The 22689-nt window shown below is 46.4% G+C and overlaps 1 protein-coding gene across 1 annotated transcript in view; it reads right to left on the reverse strand.

Moving 5' to 3' along the window:
• Nucleotides 1-5289: 5289 nt before the first annotated feature.
• Nucleotides 5290-22689, reverse strand: part of hira (histone cell cycle regulator a) — a 37031-nt gene continuing 19631 nt past the window's right edge. The window contains exons 17-25 of the mRNA XM_014172642.2: nucleotides 19389-19490; nucleotides 19115-19263; nucleotides 17816-17977; nucleotides 16509-16567; nucleotides 9953-10058; nucleotides 9001-9123; nucleotides 7313-7476; nucleotides 6844-6932; nucleotides 5290-6218 (exon numbers count right to left, since the gene is read on the reverse strand). Of these exons, the coding sequence (XP_014028117.1) occupies nucleotides 6102-6218; nucleotides 6844-6932; nucleotides 7313-7476; nucleotides 9001-9123; nucleotides 9953-10058; nucleotides 16509-16567; nucleotides 17816-17977; nucleotides 19115-19263; nucleotides 19389-19490 (1071 nt within the window). The 3' untranslated portion in view covers nucleotides 5290-6101. The remainder of the gene's footprint in view (nucleotides 6219-6843; nucleotides 6933-7312; nucleotides 7477-9000; nucleotides 9124-9952; nucleotides 10059-16508; nucleotides 16568-17815; nucleotides 17978-19114; nucleotides 19264-19388; nucleotides 19491-22689) is intronic.

Below are 22689 nucleotides of genomic sequence, written 5' to 3' on the forward strand. Positions count from 1 at the left end.
TGACAGGACAAGATAGGACTGGAAAGTACAAGACTAATATTTAAGCCGGTTACCATAGAGCTGTGAATTAGGAGGAGGTGACATATTAAATGTTGTCTGGGGTTGCTTAGGGGCAATGCAAGATAGGAATGGTTTCCAAATGTCATTATAATCTTTCAGTTTGTTATTTAGTTTGACGGTATATCTCTCCAGGGAGGCCAAGTCAGACAATAAATTAACCAGTATAGCACTGAATCTTTGGACCCCTTGTGTCTCCAAACTTTCACTCCTTTGCTTTGCAATTGTATAGTGATGCTGAAGGGGGGGGGGGCTGCTATCAAAACCAAACAAATAAAGTGCATTCGGAAAGTATTCACTTCCATTTCTTAAAGATTTTGTTACGTTATAGCCTTATTTTAAAATTGATACAATTGTTTTTTTCCCTCGTCAATCTATACACAATACCCCATAATGACATCACAATAATGTCCCCATAATGTCAAAGCGAAAACATGTTCAGACATTTTAGCAAATGTATCAAAAATAAAAAACAGAAATACCTTATTTATATAACTCTGAATAGTTATATAAATAAGGTATTTCTGTTCTTTATTTTTGTTATGAGACTCGAAATTGAGCTCAGGTGCATTTTGTTTCCATTGATCATCCTTGAGACCATCATCCTCCATCAGTCTTAAATGGAAGAAGTTTGGAACCACCAAGACACTTACTAGAGCTGGCTGCCCGGCCAAACTGAGTAATCGGGGGAGAATGGCCTTGGTCAGGGAGTCGACTAAGCACACAATGGTCACTCTGACAGAGCTCCAGAGCTCCTCTGTGGAAATGGGAGAAAATTCCAGAAGGACAACCATCTCTGCAGCACTCCACCAATCAGGCCTTTATGGTACAGTGGCCAGACGGAAACCACACCTCAGTAAAAGGCACATGACATCACGCTTGGAGTTTGCCAAAAGGCACCTGAAGTCTCTCAGACCATGAGAAACAAGATTCTCTGGTCTGATGAAACCAAGATTAAACTCTATGGCCTGACTGCCAAGTGTCACGTCTGGAGGAAACCTGGCACCATCCCTACAGTGAAGCATGGTGGTGGCTGTATCATGTTGTGGGGATGTTTTCAGCTGCAGGGATCGAGGGAAAGATCCTAGTCAGGATCGAGGAAAAGATGAACTGAGCAAAGTACAGAGAGATCCTTGATGAAAACCTTCTCCAGAGCGCTCAGGACGTCAGACTGGGGTGAAGGTTCACCCCAGACAACGACCCTAAACACACAGCCAAGACAACGCAGGACTGGCTTCGGGACAAGTCTCTGAATGTCCTTGAGTGGCCCAGCCAGAGCCCGGACTTGAACCCAATCGAACATCTATGAAGAAACCTGAAAATAGCTGTGCAGTGACGCTCCTCATCCAACCTGAAATACCTTGACAGGGTTTGCAGAGAAGAATGGGAGAAACTCCCCAAATACAGGTGTGCCAAGCTTGAAAGCGTCATAGCTTGAAAGCGTCAAAGCTTCCAAAGGTGCTTCAACAAAGTACTGAGTAAAGGGTCTGAAATGTATTCATTTTTTTAACCTTTGCTAACATTTCTAAAAACCTGTTTTTGCTTTGTCATTATGGGGTATTGTGTGTAGATTGATGATGAAAAAAATTAATTTCATCCATTTTAGAATAAGGCTGTAGCGTAACAAAATGTGGAAAAAGTCAAGGGGTCTGAATACTTTCCGAATGAACTGTAAGTCAAAATGTTGTTCCCTGTCAACCTAGAGGAGGTGTAAGGATGACAGTGTTTGGCTCACTCTCTGTGTACTGTGTTGCAGATCTTTGTGAGAGAGGCACAGTGGGGTTTGTGTATATTCCTATGCATCGTAGCATCACAAGTGTTCTGTAACTCAGGAGTAATTAAGCAGCCAGGTAAAGTAAGACTCACTCCTCGTCTCAAAGACGTCTGAGCTGACATCAAACCGAATACATTTCATTTACTATGAATTGCAAATGCATTGCATTGACATTCCATAATGCCAACAGCTTTAATATTCCCCTTTGAGTCAGTGTGTGTGTGTGTGTGTGTTTGACCCGCTTAACATCCCATATATATCACTCAACGTGATTTTTTGCCCGACTGAGGGTCAAAGGCCCCAATAAGAAATGTGGCCCACAGTGAGCCATGAACAAACTGCTTCTTTAGGAAGAGGAAGCAGGGCTGGTTATTAAAGTAAAAAGGACAGAGTACATGGGTATGAAGTAAACTCTCTGTGCCGAAGGCAGTTGAAGATAACAAGCAGTGTGATAGCTCACACTCAACACGAGGAAAATCAGTCCACATTATTCCCCAGTAATCTATAGCCTCCAGTATCCGCCCCTGCATATTAAAACGGAGGGAGACAGTTCTATTGGATCTACCAGCGGGCCAGTGGGGTACAGCAAGTATCTTGTTCCAATAGTGAGAAATGCCAAGATACTGTACATATTTGAACAACACACAGTCAGTAAAACTAAGCCAATTTGCTCCCTCAGTGTAGCTGCCATAATTCTACTGATTTCATCTCCTTTGCTTCTTGATTCCACATCCGTAGGCTATGCACCACAACTTGCCCCCTTGACATAAGTCGATCAAGGACTTCAACAACTTCAGTTTGGGAAAACACAAAAATTCAGCATGTACATTTTTTTTTTTTTTTAAGTGTGTGAAAGTGGCTCCGGGAGAGATCTCAGGTGTGTGAATGTTCTGCTCTGCAAAAAGCCTTGGGACATCCCACATGGCACCCTAGCAGGGGTACCACTCCGTTCCCTTTTCTCCAGTCCTTACAGTACTTTGAAGAGTTCTCTACGGCCTCTTTCAAACTGCCATTCACTCCGCTCGCTCTAAAATGTGTGTCTATAGACAGACACGGTTGTTAATGGTCCTGTGTTAGCCCATCAGTGCTGAAAGAACATCTCAGTGAGACTTGTATCCCAAATGGCACCCTATTCCCTTTACAATGCACTACTTTTCCTCAACCCCTTGGTCTAAAGTAGTGCACTACATAGGGAATAGGGTGCTATTTGGGACAAAGTTGTCTAAACACCCTCGGTACATAATGAGGTGAAACCCACTGTGTGGAGGGAACTATTCAGACGGTAAAACATTGAAGCGTCCTCAGTGGAGGGGAATGTTATTGGGAGAAAGAGGCGTAATCTGGATGCCTGAGGCTGTCTTTCTAAAACTTCTGATTCAATCATTCAAGTGAATAGGATTCAGAAGGTAGACTAGGTGAGTGTGTATGTCCAGGGGGCCTTAAATCTACTGGCTGGATGATTCTCAGGTGTTAGTCCTGTGGTGCTGGGAACGAAGGAACGCGTTTACTGTTTACTTTGAGCCAACTGTTCCTGATATGACCATCCCACGACGGAGGAAGGAATTAAAGGAAGGGCCACTGTCACCAACCGAGACAAGGATAAAATACTAAAGGGGTGTATTGACTAGGAACCAAACTTAAGCAAACAGGCCACAATGGCCCAATAAGAAATGCTGATTTCCATTGCAAAACATTTTACAATCACCACTAACCCTGTGGCAGGAAGGGGAAACCCTTTTGCCTGCATTTAATCAGCATTAGAGATTAGCATTCTCTCTATTCCGGCTGTTTGATTGCTTCTGTGTCCCAAATGGGATCCTTTTCCTTATATAGTGCACTACCCCATAGGGCTCTGGTCAAAAGTAGTGCACTATGTAGGGAATAGGGTGCCATTTGGAGCACATATGGAGCACATACTGTGTGTCATTGATATTCCTCGGGGAAAGCAGTATTTGGCTAATTTCTGCAGACGGCTATTTTGGGCATGTTTCAGTGAATGGCATGAATTATTTACAGAATGCCAGTCACAAACAGCATGCTGTCCACACACTGAACATATTGGACAGGTGCTGACTGACCTTGTCATGGAGACCTTCCCTTTGTGGTGCCTGGCAACGCTCTGAACCGTGTACTGTGGGTCTCTACTACAACACTCTGAACCGTGTACTGTGGGTCTCTACTACACTCTGAACCGTGTACTGTGGGTCTCTACAACGCTCTGAACCGTGTACTGTGGGTCTCTACTACACTCTGAACCGTGTACTGTGGGTCTCTACTACACTCTGAACCGTGTACTGTGGGTCTCTACTACAACACTCTGAACCGTGTACTGTGGGTCTCTACTACAACACTCTGAACCGTGTACTGTGGGTCTCTACAACACTCTGAACCGTGTACTGTGGGTCTCTACAACACTCTGAACCGTATACTGTGGGTCTCTACAACACTCTGAACCGTATATTGTGGGTCTCTACTACACTCTGAACCGTGTACTGTGGGTCTCTACTACAACGCTCTGAACCGTGTACTGCGGGTCTCTACTACACTCTGAACCGTGTACTGTGGGTCTCTACAACACTCTGAACCGTGTACTGTGGGTCTCTACAACACTCTGAACCGTGTACTGTGGGTCTCTACAACAACACCCTGAACCGTGTACTGTGGGTCTCTACAACACTCTGAATCGTGTACTGTGGGTCTCTACAACACTCTGAATCGTGTACTGTGGGTCTCTACTACCCCCCTGTGGTATACTATGAAACAAAGGCCAAGTCCTCATTTCCCCCCCAATAATATTCCCTGCCTCATTCTTTATCTCCCACAAATCTAAAGTCATTGGATTGGTGAAGGCACAGGCTAGGGGGAGTTTCCACCACATCACTTATTTCCATTCTAATCCATGAAAAGGAAGTGATCAAGTACACACATTAGGAGAGTTTATTGGCACACACCCTCACTGAACAGAGTGAGGATGCTAACTAGCTTATTGAAAGAAAAACAACCATGTCATCCTGAATAGATCAGCATTCATTTCTCCAGACAGGCCAGGCCCGAGGCTCCAGACAGGCCAGGCCCGAGGCTCCAGACAGGCCAGGCCCGAGGCTCCAGACAGGCCCGAGGCTCCAGACAGGCCAGGCCCGAGGCTCCAGACAGGCCCGAGGCTCCAGACAGGCCCGAGGCTCCAGACAGGCCCGAGGCTCCAGACAGGCCAGGCCCGAGGCTCCAGACAGGCCCGAGGCTCCAGACAGGCCAGGCCCGAGGCTCCAGACAGGCCCGAGGCTCCAGACAGGCCAGGCCCGAGGCTCCAGACAGGCCAGGCCCGAGGCTCCAGACAGGCCCGAGGCTCCAGACAGGCCCGAGGCTCCAGACAGGCCAGGCCCGAGGCTCCAGACAGGCCCGAGGCTCCAGACAGGCCCGAGACAGAAACAACCGTGGACAAGAAGATTAACCAAAACAGCATTTGTTGATTGTTTTATTTCATTTCAAAACACAAGTGTTGCCTGTTTGTATTATTTTTCTCTCCTTTTTTTTTTTTTTTTTAGAAAATGGAAAAGAAGTTGCCTTGTACAAACATTTAAAAATGACTAACAGAAAAGAGTCTGTACACATTCTGTAAAGATAGGAGGGGTTAAGCTCAGAAGAGGGTGATTCATGGTAGAACATAGCTCCTCTATCCTACTGTAGCTTTAGTTTATTTCATTACATTGACCCTTAAGCATGTGACCCCAGATGACCCTGTATAGTTGCACCCCAGGGCAGGAGAGGACAGGACAGGGCTGGGACGACCCATAGCCAGGCTTGGTTGGCAGCAGCCACACATAGCAGTGGTCCGGTGAGGGAGTCAGTGGAGGTTCAGGAGGACTGTTGTGCTTCTAGTGACCCATCCAAAACCAGGTATACGCTTTTCTCCGTCTTCCCAGAAAGAGAATCCTTCTGACAGTTCTAGCAGGGCTCGGGATTTCCTTCGCCATAACAGTTCAACATAATTATCATTGTCGTTATCAACATAATTAATCGATCAATTATTAATGGTTACTTGGTGACAATGCATAATCAGTCATTATTCAGTGCTGTTTTCAGCATTCTACAACCCGGGTGCCAGTGGTTCTCCACCCAGGGACAGAGTGCTTCCTTCAGGCTGGGTTAGACGGAGCAGAGCGGAGGGAGGCCTGGAAAGAGCCAGAGCTGGGGGAGGGAATGTCTGTCAGCAGCCAGGGTGGAGCTGGGCTGGATAGGATAGTGGGTTAGTAAGTGAGTTACTTGAGAAGTGCTATTTGTTGCCGAGCAGCTCCAGCTGGTCCTGGTACTCTGTGAAGAGCCTCTGGAAACGCAAGTTCTGTCCTATGACAGGCAGCAGCTCTCTCAACAGGTCCCTCTTCCGCAGGCCCTGGGGACAGACAGACAGAGGTCAAAGGACAAGACACACCACATGATAATTTCACTGTGTTTGGATTGGGCCACATTACTGGAACTCCTATTCTAATTGACTCGCGACCTCCCATCCCGAGTAGTGTTCCTGTAACCAATGCTGTTTGGGACCCTCTCTGGGATTGACCCAATCCCATAATCACTGCTCTCTCAATCATCATTGCTATTTCATTTGGAATTAGGGATGGGTATTTGAAATGATTTCACTGTTCGAGTACTCTCATTAAATCATTTCAGAGTACTCGCAGGAAGATTTAAAAACAGCTGAAGGAGGCTGTCTCTTGCCTTTTAGCCACACCCGTTTTAAGTCCAATTCTGTTGCTAAGTATTTCCAGAATCTTTGCTTGTGTTTTCACAGGAAGCCCAATTCTGTTCTTTTGCCCAATTATTGGTAAAAGAGCTGACCTGATTGGTCAAAAAGACCAATTAGTCAAAATAAATTCTAAAAAATAATAATATTACTTAATTGGGCAGCTTGTGTAAACGCAGGCTAAATGCTGTAGCAATTGAGCCTGGGGACAAGATTCATTCGGCCGTAGCCGTGCTGCCTTGTAGGTACCGCGTGCTGCCTTGTAGGCACCTACCAGGGTTGTAGGCTCCCAGGCACTGCTGGCAGACTTGTGCACTGGTCCCAGTAAGTCTTTACAGAGCTCCCGTAGCCGATAATCAGAGCCTGCCGGACAGAACACACAAAGGTTAGACAGCAAGAAAAAAATGTAAAGTAAAAGGAAAGTTCAGGATATTACAACTTAGATGGTTCCTCATCCTGAAATGAGTCTATGGGCCATGAGAACCTATAATCCATGGTTCCTTTTACAGCTACTACGATCTGTAACTTACTTTGGCCACCACAAGCTAACAATCAATGGAAGTGGATGGAACACGTGTGCAGGTTAAAAAATGAACTGCCAAATCACATTACCAAATAGGGAGTTGATTTCAGTTCATTTTGTCACACATGCCCCATTCACTTGCATTCCATCCACTTCCTCTATGGGCCCTGCTCAAAAATAGAAGGGCATAGGTTGTCATGTGGGACACAGTCTGGCTCACCCTCAGTGACCAGGAAGCGTGCATAGATGAGCAGCCAGTAGTGGTACTCTGTGCTGGAGCGCAGGGTGAGGGCCGACGCCAGCTGGTTCTCCAGGAAAACCAGGGTCATGCCATGCTGCAGGTGGTGGGGGGTGGACGACAGTCTGGAGGCCAGGCGACCCGCACTGGGAGAGAAAACAACCACATTAAACAACATCGGTAAAATAGGGAAAAGGTTAGCAAAGTTTTCTGGATTAATGTAGTTTCAGCATTTTTGGATAGAAAGTTTATGCCACAGTCTACTTGTACATTTACGGTGTAAAATCACTAAAACCAAGTAACGACTGTGTCTGTGCATTAACAGTCACCTTGACGACACTAACTAGCTACTTCCCTCGTTGGAACGTTAACAGAACTGCTGGATAGCAGTGCTCGGCAGGCGGGGGTCCAAGGTCACAGTGTAGCTGCGTTGTGAAACACCAAACTTGCCATGCATGCTCTCTCCACTGAGTAGACTGTATCCCGTGACTTCCAAATAGTGACCAACATAATATTTGTCATGAACACCGCTAAACCTTGGAGGAAAACATCTGGCCATGTTAAATACCGCTGGAGACAACGTGACACAGCTGCCCAGTGGGAAACACCTCCATACAGTAACACTAGCTAACTGACATGGTGATCAATATTACAGGTTACTTCTCGATTGCCCATTGAAATAAACAGCACTTTTTAACTAGAGTGGCCGGTATTTAATATCTGTTTAAATGTCTGGAAGCCGAAAACATCTTCCCACATCTCACCTCGCATCTCACCTCAACGGCAGAGCGGGCGGAGCATGCAGCCTCCACGGCAGAGCGGGAGCAGCATGCAGCCTCCACGGCAGAGCGGGAGCAGCATGCAGCCTCCACGGCAGAGCGGGAGCAGCATGCAGCCTCCACGGCAGAGCGGGAGCAGCATGCAGCCTCCACGGCAGAGCGGGAGCAGCATGCAGCCTCCACGGCAGAGCGGGAGCAGCATGCAGCCTCCACGGCAGAGCGGGCGCAGCATGCAGCCTCCACGGCAGAGCGGGCGCAGCATGCAGCCTCCACGGCAGAGTGGGCGCAGCATGCAGCCTCCACGGCAGAGCGGGCGCAGCCTCCACGGCAGAGTGGGCGCAGCATGCAGCCTCCACGGCAGAGCGGGCGCAGCATGCAGCCTCCACGGCAGAGTGGGCGCAGCATGCAGCCTCCACGGCAGAGCGGGCGCAGCATGCAGCCTCCACGGCAGAGTGGGCGCAGCATGCAGCGAGGCAATGCTAATGATCGTTTTGTGTGATACCGTTCCTGCAGTAACTGCAGTCTACAGATAGACATTATTATCAATATGACACACCATGTGAAAATGTTTGAAAACGTTTTGAGACAGAAAAGGAAAACGAGCCTTTTCTTATTGGACGAGTTCGGAGAGTACCTCCCCTGTTTTAGTTTTGTTTCTGAACACGACCCTGCTGTTCACCATTAACATGACATCTACATCTGAACTTCTCAGCTCTTAAACCAGAGACCTTCAGCCCTGGTCTAATAATGAGTAAATGTGGTGAGTGTGTAACAGTCTGTGTAGGATGACGTTTCCCTACACTCTGATCTTAGGTCAGTTTAGCATTTTCCCCACTAATGGATAAGGTTATGATAAGTTGATCCTAGACCATCGTTAACAGTCAGACTCACTTGAGGTTGTGTCCCTGTGTAAGAGCCAGGGGTCCCTGTGACACAAGTGCATCCTGGGAGGAGATGCAGTTCTTGAAGTCAGCACACTGCACCAGGGAGTCCTGTTTATCCGCTATTAGGTTCCTGACACACCACACCACACCACACACACACACACACACACACACACACACACACACACACACGAGAGCATTAGTGGACATGAGTGTTTTTGTTTGCACACCTAGATGTCTGTGGATGGCATACACCCCCAATCACGCAGGTTTAATAACTCAACACTACTTGTCTGCTTGTTGACTGTCTGCTTGTTGACTGTCTGCTTGTTGACTGTCTGCTTGTTGACTGTCTGCTTGTTGACTGTCTGCTTGTTGACTGTCTGCTTGTTGACTGTCTGCTTGTTGACTGTCTGCTTGTTGACTGTCCAGAGAAGGAGTCCCTGGCTACATTCAAACTCGGGACAATTTTTTCTTGAGCGGATAGTTGGGGGGCCGGAACATAACTATAAATCATTTGGAGACTGCAAATTGATCACAAGAAACCAAAACGGATAACATTTGACTAAAATATAATCATTTCAACTGTTGATTACAGATGTGTCTATTTACTCGACTTACTGAGGAACAAATTTCCTACATTACAGTCACTCTGAGCTGATTTCCTGGTGATTTTCCATTATTTTTACCTGTTAAAGTGTCCTGTTACAACAGTCAGTAGAACAGTTGGCAAGGTGCTAACTAATAAACACTCTACAGTATATACTTCTAATGATGGCATGGATTGATTGGCCAGACATTTGTACCGCCTTCACCGGTCAACACCGTGCCGAAACATTGGTTCAATCAATTAATTTGATAATTTTGGGGGGGGGTGTATATAGAATGTGTGACACTTATGATTTCTCTAAGGTAAGTGTGTGTGTGTGTGTGTGTGTGTGTGTGTGTGTGTATCTTACCATGTCTCCAGGGAGGAGTTGAAGCAGTAAGACTTCCCATTGGAGAGGCCAATGACTGGGACCCCCTGCTGTGTCAGTAAAGACTGGGACACAGTGCATTCTGTGCCTAGGAGAGGAGATGAAGAGAGGATGAATAGAAGGAGGAAAAACAGGAGAGGAGAGAGGATGAATACAGGAAAGAGAAACAGGAGAGGATGAATACAGGAAAGAGAAACAGGAGAGGATGAATACAGGAAAGAGAAACAGGAGAGGAGAGAGGATGAATACAGGGAAGAGAAACAGGAGAGGATGAATACAGGAAAGAGAAACAGGAGAGGATGAATACAGGGAAGAGAAACAGGAGAGGATGAATACAGGGAAGAGAAACAGGAGAGGATGAATACAGGGAAGAGAAACAGGAGAGGATGAATACAGGGAAGAGAAACAGGAGAGGATGAATACAGGGAAGAGAAACAGGAGAGGATGAATACAGGAAAGAGAAACAGGAGAGGATGAATACAGGAAAGAGAAACAGGAGAGGATGAATACAGGGAAGAGAAACAGGAGAGGATGAATACAGGAAAGAGAAACAGGAGAGGAGAGAGGATGAATACAGGAAAGAGAAACAGGAGAGGATGAATACAGGGAGGAAAAACTAAGCTTTTAAAATATTTCAGACCATCAGTACGGTTGAAAGTATAGATTATATCCCACGCGCTCTGCACAGGTTGAGTATTAATAACAAAGTCAAGCAGGTGACATGACAGCGTGGGAGGAGGTGCCCCCCTGCGGTTCATATTTAAAAGTATGTCAAGACCACGCACTGTCTCAGAAAATCTTCTCGCCCCAAAACATTGAGTGACAGGATAGTTCTGACAGTCTTCCAGGTATTCATAGAAGCATAGTTATAAAGTAGAACAGAAGTTACGAATGTACCTTTCAGACCGTCAGTACAGTTGAAGGTATGGACGACTTATACCAACAAGGTCACGAGGAGTAGCACTAACCTCTGATTAATGCACCAGTGCCACTGGAAGAATGGTAGAGCCCATGGTGTGGCAGGATGCGACGTTGACCTTGTAAAATCTTGAGAACGCGCAGGGTGACAACCCAAGCAGCTGTGTATCTCTCATTTCAGGGGGACGCCTCTCAGCCCAGCCCAGAATGTGGTGACACTTCTGGTCGAGTGGCATATCACACCTTCTGGGACAGGGAGCCCTACTCCCTTGTAGGCCTGAGTGATGACATCCACAAGGCAGTGTGAAAGCCTCTGCTTGTACAATGCAAGGCCTTTTGACTTCCCACTGAAGCACAGAAACAGCTGATCTGACTTCCTGTAGTGCTCCGAGGCTTGCATATAGCATTTGAGGGAAAGGACTGGACACAGGAGATTAGCTCACTCTTCCTCTGCATTCTGGAAAGGATGGGGGCAGTAGGCCACCAATTCAATGGCTTGATTGATGTGAAGGGGTGATAAACCCTTAGGTAAAAAGGCTGGATTGGGCCATAAGGTCACGCCTAGGTCGTCTGCCTTCCATCGTAGGCAGACCAGGCTCATAAAGAGCTCACTCACACGTTTCGCTGATGAAATAGCTAAGAGGAAAGCTCCTCTGTATGCTCGAAAGGAAGTTTTGTCCGATAATAGCAGGATCGCAGCTGATCAGTAGAGGGTCGGGCTCTCCAGAGGCCACACCCATAGTTGTAGTTGGTCTGAACTGGGATACCATAACCTGTATTCCAACTGAATGCAGCTCCTATCTGTGGGTACTGCATTGGCTCTCCCTCCAGAAGAATGAGGGTTGGAAACCAGGGTTTCACTGGCCATCTGGGGGGGCTACAAGCAGCAGCCTGTGCTGAGACAGAGACCCTGTACAGCGTTGCTAAGATCAGGTGGGGCTAAGGCATCCATGCCCAGGGGGATCTTGAACTCTGCCAGAGAGAACCAGAAGGCGCAGTGGGATGTTTGCTATGAAGCGAACAGGTTCTCGTGCTGCTCCAAACCGCTGCCATTCTCCCGCGACAAGAAGTCTGCCACCTTGTTCACCTTGCCTGGGAGATGAATGGCTCATAGTGAGGCCAGACGTGGTAAGGCCCATATCAAGAGTTGTTGGGCCACCTGTAGGGACCATACAGACCTCGTTCCCCCTTGATGGTTGATGTGGAACACTGTCCATGTATTGTCTGATCATCAGGACAGGAAGTGATTCAGGGCTAGGTAAACTGTCTGAAGTTCTAGCACATTGATGTGATCTTTCCTTCGCACACTCGCGAGAGAAGAGGCGCAGATGAGCCAGTCGTCGAGGTAAGGAAGGATCTCGATCCGTTGTAGATGGAAGGAGCTCAGGGCTGCGCTCACGCATCTTGTGAAGACTCGAGGTGCCAGGGAGAGACCAAAGGGTAATAACGCAAACCAGTAAGCCTGGCCCTGAAAGGCGAAACGCAGAAATCGCCTGTGTTCCAGTAACACAGGAACGTGAACGTAAGCATCCTTTAAGTCCAGGGACGTGAATCATTCCTCTCTGGCTACAATCTGGAGAACGTTGACCGTCCGCAACATTTGAAAGGGGAGAACCTTTAGGAAAAAACATTGAACCGTTTTAAATCCAGAACTGGACAGAAGCCTCTGTCTTTCTTCGGAAACAGAACATAGGTTGAGTAAAAGCCATCTTGCTGTTCTGATGCTTTTACTCGTGATCGCACCCTTCTCCAGGTTGAGGGTGCAATCTTTCAGGGTTTCTGTGAATGAAGTCATTCTGATGCCTGAGAATGGTGGGGGCTGGTGTCAGAAGTGCAACCTGTACCCTTGTGAGAGGGTCATCAACACCCATGGGTCTGTTTTCTATGTATGATGGCCCGCTAAGCCGCAGGCCAAAGAGCAGTCTGCCTAGCTCTCTGTTCATGAACGCAAACGGTTGAAGAGATGCGTCATTCAGGTAGCAGAAGTCCGGGTCTGCGCGCTCCGGCTGGAGCATCCTGTTCTGTGCGAGTACTGAGGACTGGGGCAGAGGTCACATATTTCAGGCCTTCATCTGGAGAGAGCATTAGCTCTGCTATGCATTCATCCACCTTAGGCATATGGTCCAGCCCATGTTGTTTTGCGTCACCAATGGCAGATAGCGTCCTACTGTTCTTGCCGTGGTGGGCAAGGGCCCGCGGGTTGGACCAGCATCTCTGAATCTCCGTAAGAAAAGACAGGTGAAGGTGGCAGACTGAACGGTGTCGCTGCCTGGCCTTCTTAAAGAATGGGTTAGCTGCAGGGGCTGTGGCTTGAGGGTCATCAAGCTCCAGCCTAGCTAAGGCAGCACGCAGGACTGTGCATAGTGAGGCAGAGCTTCCTTATGACTTCTCTGACCCTTTAGCATTGAGACTGAATAGATCCACAACAGTGGTTGGCACCTCCCTCACCATGTTGGACGTGTCATTATCCTGGTCTCTACGGTGCTGGTTGGATGCCCGAGTGGACAGCAGATCATCATCTCAGCGATCTGAGTCCTCTGTTGCGTCCCCCGTACGGCAGTGTGCTAGAGGGGGCCTGACTCGTCCCCCGTACGGCAGTGTGCTAGAGGGGGCCTGACTCGTCCCCCGTACGGCAGTGTGCTAGAGGGGGCCTGACTCGTCCCCCGTACGGCAGTGTGCTAGAGGGGGCCTGACTCGGGGTCCTGAAGGAGCGCGAAAGTGTTTTTAGTTGCTCTATCTTAGAAGAGAAGGAATCGGCCTTCCGTGTGAGGCTCTTATTTTTGAACCATCGTTTTTGGTGGCCCTGGGTGGGTCCTGGCGAACAACACTTGTAAATTATTTGTGAAAACCAGGCCCTCTTCGCTTCCCTCACCTTCACAGGCAGGATGGCGCAGTTAACGCAGGGGTCAGGCAGGTGGCCAACGGGTCATGACCATCTTTTACCTGTAGTTCAGCTCCACAAGAGGAGCAGCCATGCAATACCTAGCATAATGGTGATGCGGTGTTCTCGGAGTTAAGAATGTGAACAAAATAAATCATAAAATATAAATATTTCTCATGCAATACACTGATTCATCAAATTAACTATTATAATAGTAACCGAAGACTGTATACAACAGCTACCACAATACACAGTAAGGGTAGAGAGCTACAATAATCTGGCGGGAGATGTAAACATGGCTGGAATAGGAGCTGTAACATATTTAAATGTATGCTTATTTATGCGAAATACGTACGAATGGCAGTCGTTTGGTAAGGCAAGCTGACAACACACAGTGGCAGCTAGTTTAATAAACTGGCAAGCTAGCTTGTGATACCAGGCGTGTGCAGCTAGCGTGTGATACCAGGGGAGAGGGATGCCTAGGGGAGGCAAACTGAATCGCATGTCATATAGCTGGCTAGGCTAAGAAACTTCCTAGATGTGGTTATCTAGGAAAGTGACCCGTTCAAGTTTTATATACAGTCGTGGCCAAAAGTTGAGAATGACACAAATATGAATTTTCACAAAGTCTGCTGCCTCAGTTTGTATGATGGCAATTTGCATATAGTCCAGAATGTTATGAAGAGTGATCAGATGAATTGCAATTAATTGCAAAGTCCCTCTTTGCCATGCAAATGAACTGAATCCCCCAAAAACATTTCCACTGCATTTCAGCCCTGCCACAAAAGGACCAGCTGACATCATGTCAGTGATACTCTTGTTAACACAAGTGTGAGCGTTGACGAGGACAAGGCTGGAGATCACCCTGTCATGCTGATTGAGTTTGAATAACAGACTGGAAGCTTCAAAAGGAAGGTGGTGCTTGGAATCATTGTTCTTCCTCTGTCAAACATGGTTACCTGCAAGGAAACACGTGCCGTCATCATTGCTTTGCACAAAAAGGGCTTCCCAGGCAAGCATACCGCGGCCAGTAAGATTGCACCTAAATCAACTATTTATCGGCTCATCAAGAGCTTCAAGGAGAGCGGTTCAATTGTTGTGAAGAAGGCTTCAGGGCGCCCAAGAAAGTCCAGCAAGCGCCAGGACCGTCTCCTAAAGTTGATTCAGCTGCGGGATCGGGGCACCACCAGTACAGAGCTTGCTCAGGAATGGCAGCAGGCAAGTGTGAGTGCATCTGCACGCACAGTGAGGCGAAGACTTTTGGAGGATGGCCTGGTGTCAAGAAGGGCAGCAAAGAAGCCACTTCTCTCCAGGAAAAACATCAGGGACAGACTGATATTTTGCAAAAGGTACAGGGATTGGACTGCTGAGGACTGGGGTAAAGTCATTTTCTCTGATGAAATCCCCTTTCCGATTGAGGCATTCGGAAAAAAGCTTGTCCGGAGAAGACAAGGTGAGCGCTACCATCAGTCCTGTGTCATGCCAACAGTAAAGCATCCTGAGACCATTCATGTGTGGGGTTGCTTTTCAGCCAAGGGAGTGGGCTCACTCACAATTTTGCCTAAGAACACAGCCATGAATAAAGAATGGTACCAACACATCCTCCAAGAGCAACTTCTCCCAACCATCCAGGAACAGTTTGGTGATGAACAATGCCTTTTCTAGCATGATGGAGCACCTTGCCATAAGGCAAAAGTGATAACTAAGTGGCTTGGGGAACAAAACATCGATATTCTGGGTCCATGGCCAGGAAACTCTCCAGAACTTAATCCCATTGAGAACTTGTGGTCAATCCTCAAGAGGCGGGTGGACAAACAAAAACCCACACATTCTGACAAACTCCAAACATTCTTATTATTATTCTTATTCTTATTATTTATGATTATGTTTATTATGATTATGCAAGAATGGGCTGCCATCAGTCAGGATGTGGCCCAGAAGTTAATTGACAGCATGCCAGGGCGGATTGCAGAGGTCTTGAAAAAGGGTCAACACTGCAAATATTGACTCTTTGAATCAACTTCATGTAATTGTCAATAAAAGCCTTTCACACTTATGAAATGCTTGTAATTATACTTCAGTATTCCATAGTAACATCTGACAAAAATATCTAAAGACACTGAAGCAGCAAACTTTGCGGAAATTAATATTTGTGTCATTCTCCAAACTTTTGGCTACGACTGTAATTGAAGGATGACTAACGTTAGTGCCCGGTGGCCTTGATAAGGAGCACAGCAGTGGAGGATATCTTGACAAGATTAGCACCGGAGTATGATGGCCAACACACACACACTAGCTGGTGGGCTAAATCAACACAAGACAAGGAAGCCCGATATCCTCAGATAAAAGGGATAGGTAGGGGAGAGCTGTCACACAGCCTTGGAGGGCGAATTTCACGCTCTGACCCACAGGTCTCAGGCTGTTGATCACAGACTGACAGTAAACACAACTCACAGAGTTTAGCTGACCATACTGGGACCTGGGAAGATGCAAAGTGAAAAAAACGGGAGCAGCGGAGCAGTCCATTTGCGTGATATGCTATGCTAACTTTGTGAGAAGTAATAAGAGATAGTGTTCTGATGTACGGTTGGATATGAACCGCGGGCACCTCCTCCCACGCCGTCACGTCACCGGCAGGACTTTGTTGTTATTACTCGAGCTGCGCTCAGCGCGTGGGATATAATCCATACTTTCAACCGTACTGACGGTCTGAAAGGTTTGAAGTAGAACTCCACTCACCTGATAGAATGGTCTGCAAAGATTCATTCTTCACTACAGCACTCTGTTTTTGGACATCCCTGTAGAGAAGAACAAGGTGGAGAAGACAGAACACATCTCAATGTTTTATTTATTTAACTAGGCAAGTCAGTTAAGAACAAATTCTTATTTACAATGACGTACGGCCCTGTCCAGAAACAAACAACCCCTAGCCTCTGAACCCCTAGACACTTGAGATCTGACAGGATTTGATAGGTGTAAGCAATGTGTCATTCTTCCTAGCCTATCAGAGAGCAAGTCTGAGATATCACCATACCGGTGCGGTAGGTAGCCTAGCAGTTAAGAGCGTTGAGCCAGTAACCGAAAGGTAGCTGGTTTGAATCCCTGAGCAGACTAGGTGACAACTGTGTCGATGTGCCCTTGAGCGATGTACTTTACCATAATTGCTCCAGTAAGTCGCTGTGGATAAGAGTGCCTGCTAAATTACTAAAAATGTCACATGTTTACACCTATCAAATGAAGTGTCAAGGGACTAGGTGTTGTCTCTAGTCTAAAATACAAGGTGTGGCGAGTCAGGAGTGATCACCGTCTCTAGTGCACCCCAGACTACGTGAGCTGTGTTAAGCAGTCGGAAATCCCACACTCATCGCTCACCTAGGTGATAGGCTATGTGGCCACTGCGTTAAAACAAACAGCTTTTTCTCTAATCCATTGATGACCAGATGCTTTAATTATAACTGTGGCTCTGTTGTGTTCACATCTTAACAGTTCTTTTTTAAACAGCCTTTTTAGAAACCAGAACGTCTCTGATGATGCTGCATGGGCTCATTGGTTGTCTTGTCATCAATTACACAGGCAGTGACCTATTTCTTGTTTGACTCATATCAACATCTCTGCGCATTAGTGGTGGGGTAGGCTAAATAAATAGGTCTAATTAAATAGGTCTAATTAAAAGAACAGTGATGAAGGAAATGAAAAATGCTGGCCAGAGCTCGTGGCTGAGTTGGTACCAGAGCGAAATTGCCGTCGCTCTATTTTTTTAAATCCACTCCACACTCCAGCAATATTCTGCATGCTCCGCTCCTCGCTCGACTCACACCCTCTGGTGCACACTAGGTGTAGGGTGAAATTGGACCAGTTTTGCATTTCCCCACTAATGGTTAAAATTAGGATAGGGGAAGCTGATCCTAGGTCTGTACCTAGGGGAAACTTCCCATCAGAGCAGCAGCCTAGATGGTGCATCTCAATAGGTTTTGTCACGTCAATACGGGGGGGTGTGTGTGTGTGTGTGTGTGTGTGTGTGTGTCTGTCACGGGGCTCTCTCTCACCAGACAGACAGGGTGGCGCAGGCGGTCAAGGCCATGACGTAGAAGCCTGAGCAGTGCAGGGCGGACATGGGCGCGGGCAGCAGGATGGCGGGTAGTAGGCGGCGGCCACACGCCGAAAACACAGACAACATGCGGTCTGCGCACGCCACTGCCACAACATCACTGGGGGAGGAAAGGAGGAGAGAGAGACAACTTATTTACTACTGTGTAAATAAAGTTTTAACATTTGTTCATTACGACAGTTGGAATGGAAGCTAAATCCTTGCCCCCTATAAAAACAGCAGTCAACTCCAAAGACATTAAAGCTGAGATATAAAACAGCACAGTCAACTCCAAAGACGTTAAACCTGAGATCCGCATTAGCGGAAGCAGCACCACTGGCAGCCCCAGGCATATTGTTATGGTTTACTTTATTAACCCATTACAGTCGAAGCCCTGTCTAAAGGAAGTCTGTTCTCAAGTGCCTCTCCTATATCTGAGATTAAAAAAATCCATATAGCTTAAGAAGTTCATACCAAGGATCATGTTGCTATTTGATTTAGAATTTTAAGACCCCTTGAAGGATAACAATAACAAACAAAAAATGATTTGAAGAAAATGTTTATTTAGTTTCTTTGGCCTTACTGATATTAGCCCATACAAACACATTGAATAACAGATTCACTACATGGAACAATAGATAGTCCCCCCAAAAATCTAAAGGAAGTTTGTTCTGAAGTGTAGGTCCTATATTGTACAAAATCAGCAGGTGATCAAATACTTTTTTCCCCTCACTGTATAGTTGAAGATTGTTCTTTGAGTCATAAAAGTGCATTGAAATGACTTAGGACCTGTGCACACTTTGGAGAGGTGTGTGGCCACTTAGAGAGACCAGTTAGTCCTCTCACTCAAACACTGGTCATTTTTTGTCTTGAGTTGCACCTACCCCAATATTATTATCATGATACTGAATGTATCCAGATTATTTTCAGATTTTATAATAAACAAATGCGGCGAAAAGTACAGTAAATGTAAAATACACATAAAATCAGCAGTGTAATGTTTGGATTCAGTCGTGTCAGGTGAACTGTTATGTCCTCAACTTTGGTCTAATGCTTTTCTCAATCTTCAAACTGTTCCCTTTCAATTGCTACTATGGTTATGTTTATGCTTTTCATATTTCTTCTGGAAGAAACATTTCAATTTAGCTCAACCCATATTAGGCCAATTCCTACAAGTGTAAAGTATTAAGACAACAGATAACTGCCATTAACACTACTGGACTAGACATGTGGAACCTCTCTCCCCCCTACTGCTTACCTGCTGCCCGCTGCAGTGATGACTCGGCTGGGCAGCAACGTGTCCCACTCCCTGCCCTCCCTGGAACAGCGGAGCTGGCTGAGTTTGGCTCCGGACACTGCAGAGACCTCATTCTCCACCTCCAGGTACACCGGGGGCTCCATACTGACCTACAAACATACACAATATGGCAGAAAGAGAGCACAACCGACTAGCATCCATTGTACTTATCATGACTCTGCCGATGACCATGTGGGTTGTTTAGCCACAACTGAAGAGTGATATAATAATATACCTGAAGAGTAAATGCTTTCTGCGGTGTGGGAGTGGGCAGTTTGAGGACAGCCACGGGGACAGCAGCGACGCAACAAGGCTCCTTCTCTGATGAAGGGGTAGCCTGCAAGTGTGTAGTTGGAGAAAGAAAATAAAAAATGCATAAATGTCCCTGGTCAAAAGTCCCCACATTATAATTGGAAGAGGAAGAGTAAACTCTAACATAGCTTATAAGATAGAAAGGTGACTCCAAACACATTAACTAATAGCAGCTGTTTAAACAAAAGGTTGGCAAAAATGTATGTCCAAGTCAAGAAAGCGTACCAGCAGCTAGCAGTACTAAACTGGTACTAAACAATGTATTTTCAAAGCCTGTTAGATACTATGTAAGCGTAATTAGCACCAATGAGTGCAAATGGGGAGTTCACACGCTATCAGAGTTATCAAATGGGGAGTTCACACGCTAATCGGAGTTATCAAATGGGGAGTTCACACGCTATCGGAGTTATCAAATGGGGAGTTCACACGCTATCGGAGTTATCAAATGGGGAGTTCACACGCTATCAGAGTTATCAAATGGGGAGTTCACACGCTATCAGAGTTATCAAATGGGGAGTTCACACGCTATCGGAGTTATCAAATGGGGAGTTCACACGCTATCAGAGTTATCAAATGGGGAGTTCACACGCTATCAGAGTTATCAAATGGGGAGTTCACACGCTATCGGAGTTATCAAATGGGGAGTTCACACGCTATCAGAGTTATCAAATGGGGAGTTCTCACGCTATCGGAGTTATCAAATGGGGAGTTCACACGCTATCAGAGTTATCAAATGGGGAGTTCACACGCTATCAGAGTCATCAAATGGGGAGTTCACACGCTATCAGAGTCATCAAATGGGGAGTTCACACGCTATCGGAGTTATCAAATGGGGAGTTCACACGCTATCAGAGTTATCAAATGGGGAGTTCACACGCTATCGGAGTTATCAAATGGGGAGTTCACACGCTATCAGAGTTATCAAATGGGGAGTTCTCACGCTATCGGAGTTATCAAATGGGGAGTTCACATGCTATCAGAGTTATCAAATGGGGAGTTCTCACGCTATCGGAGTTATCAGAAGTTCTGAGTTCTGAGTGGGAACTTTCACTTCAATAGCTAGGTTTCCTTCAAATTTGCATTAAAAAAAGGCACATTTTCCCACCAGAGGTTTCCATCAAACTGACTCGTGTATACAAGGCAGTGCCTGATGACGTAATGCACATAAAAAAAAAAAACTTTTGCGCTTAAGTTCTTATGTACCAACAACAACAAAAATACACAAATTGAATGTGTTTTGGCTCATGCTCTCAAGACCATAGCTGGCTGATGAAGTGGACAGGTTCAGTTATTATACTGAACAAAAATATAAAAACGCAACATGCAACAATTTCAATGATTTTACAGAGTTACAGTTCATACGAGGAAATGAGGCAATTCAAATGGATTAATGAGGCCCTAATCTAAGGATTTCAGATGACTGGGCCTCACAGCGGGCCTCAGGATCTCGTCATGGTATTTTTGTGCATTCAAATTGTCAATGATAAAATGCAATTGTGTTCGTAGTCCGTAGCTTATGCCTGCCCATACCATCAGCCCACCACATTTACATTTAAGTCATTTAGCAGACGCTCTTATCCAGAGCGACTTACAAATTGGTGCATTCACCTTATGATATCCAGTGGAACAACCACTTTACAATAGTGCATCTAAATATTTTTGGAAGGGGGGGTTAGAAGGATTACTTTATCCTATCCCAGGTATTCCTTAAAGAGGTGGGGTTTCAGGTGTCTACGGAAGGTGGTGATTGACTCCGCTGTCCTGGCGTCGTGAGGGAGCTTGTTCCACCATTGGGGTGCCAGAGCAGCGAACAGTTTTGACTGGGCTGAGCGGGAACTGTGCTTCCTCAGAGGTAGGGGGGCCAGCAGGCCAGAGGTGGATGAGCGCAGTGCCCTCGTTTGGGTGTAGGGACTGATCAGAGCCTGAAGGTACGGAGGTGCCGTTCCCCTCACGGCTCCGTAGGCAAGCACCATGGTCTTGTAGTGGATGCGAGCTTCAACTGGAAGCCAGTGGAGAGAGCGGAGGAGCGGGGTGACGTGAGAGAACTTGGGAAGGTTGAACACCAGACGGGCTGCGGCGTTCTGGATGAGTTGTAGGGGTTTAATGGCACAGGCAGGGAGCCCAGCCAACAGCGAGTTGCAGTAATCCAGACGGGAGATGACAAGTGCCTGGATTAGGACCTGCGCCGCTTCCTGTGTGAGGCAGGGTCATACTCTGCGAATGTTATTTTTGTGTCTGTAAAATGTGGTATGTGACAAATTGCAGTGGAAATGATTTCTTGCACAATTTTTTTCAAGAATATCCATGTCGAGGTAAATTTGCAGTAACGAAATGCTATGTTCTCTTGGCCTCCCACTACAACTTGAAAATGTATGCAGAGTTTATTTAAGCAATAATGCACAAGGGGGTGTGGTATATGGCCAATATACCATGGCTAAGGGCTGTTCTTATGCACAACGCGGAGTGCCTAGATACACCACCATGGGGCACTCTGTTCACAACGTTGACATCAGCTAACCGCGCTCCCACACAATGCCATACACGTGGTCTGCGGTTGAGGCCAGTTGGACGTACTGCCAAATTCTCTAAAACGACATTGGAGGCGGCTTATGGTAGAGAAATGAACATTCACTTATCTGGCAACAGCTTCGGTGGACATTGTGGCCTTTTATTGCCCCCATGCACAAGGTGCACCTGTGTAATGAGCATGCTGTTTAATCTGCTTCTTGATATGCCACACAAGTCAGGTGGATGGATTGTAAGCAAATTTGTGAACAAAATTTTAGAGAATTAAGCTTTTTGTGCGTATGGAACTTTTATTTCAGCTAATGGAACATGGGACCAACACTTTACATGTTACCTTTTATATTTTTGTTCAGTGTATGATGAAATGGATAATAGCAAAATCATTTTTATTTGTTCATTGGCAGCTAAGCACCGATCGTCATAGCATAACTTAAGACCCTCAATATTTATTGGAAAGGAGAATCAAGCTCATCACCGTGCACTTTCACCTCATTACAACTTATAGCCTATTATAAACTGGGTGGTTCGAGCCCTGAATGCTGATTGGCTGACAGCCATATACCACGGGTATGACAAAACATTTATTTTTACTGCGCTAATTACGTTGGTAACCAGTTTATAATAGCAATAAGGGACCTCGGGGGTTTGTGGCATATGGCTAAGGGCTGTATCTAGGCACTCCGCGTTGTGCATAAGAA

Source organism: Salmo salar, chromosome ssa24, assembly GCF_905237065.1.
Source record: "Salmo salar chromosome ssa24, Ssal_v3.1, whole genome shotgun sequence".
NCBI classification, from domain to species: Eukaryota; Metazoa; Chordata; class Actinopteri; order Salmoniformes; family Salmonidae; genus Salmo; species Salmo salar.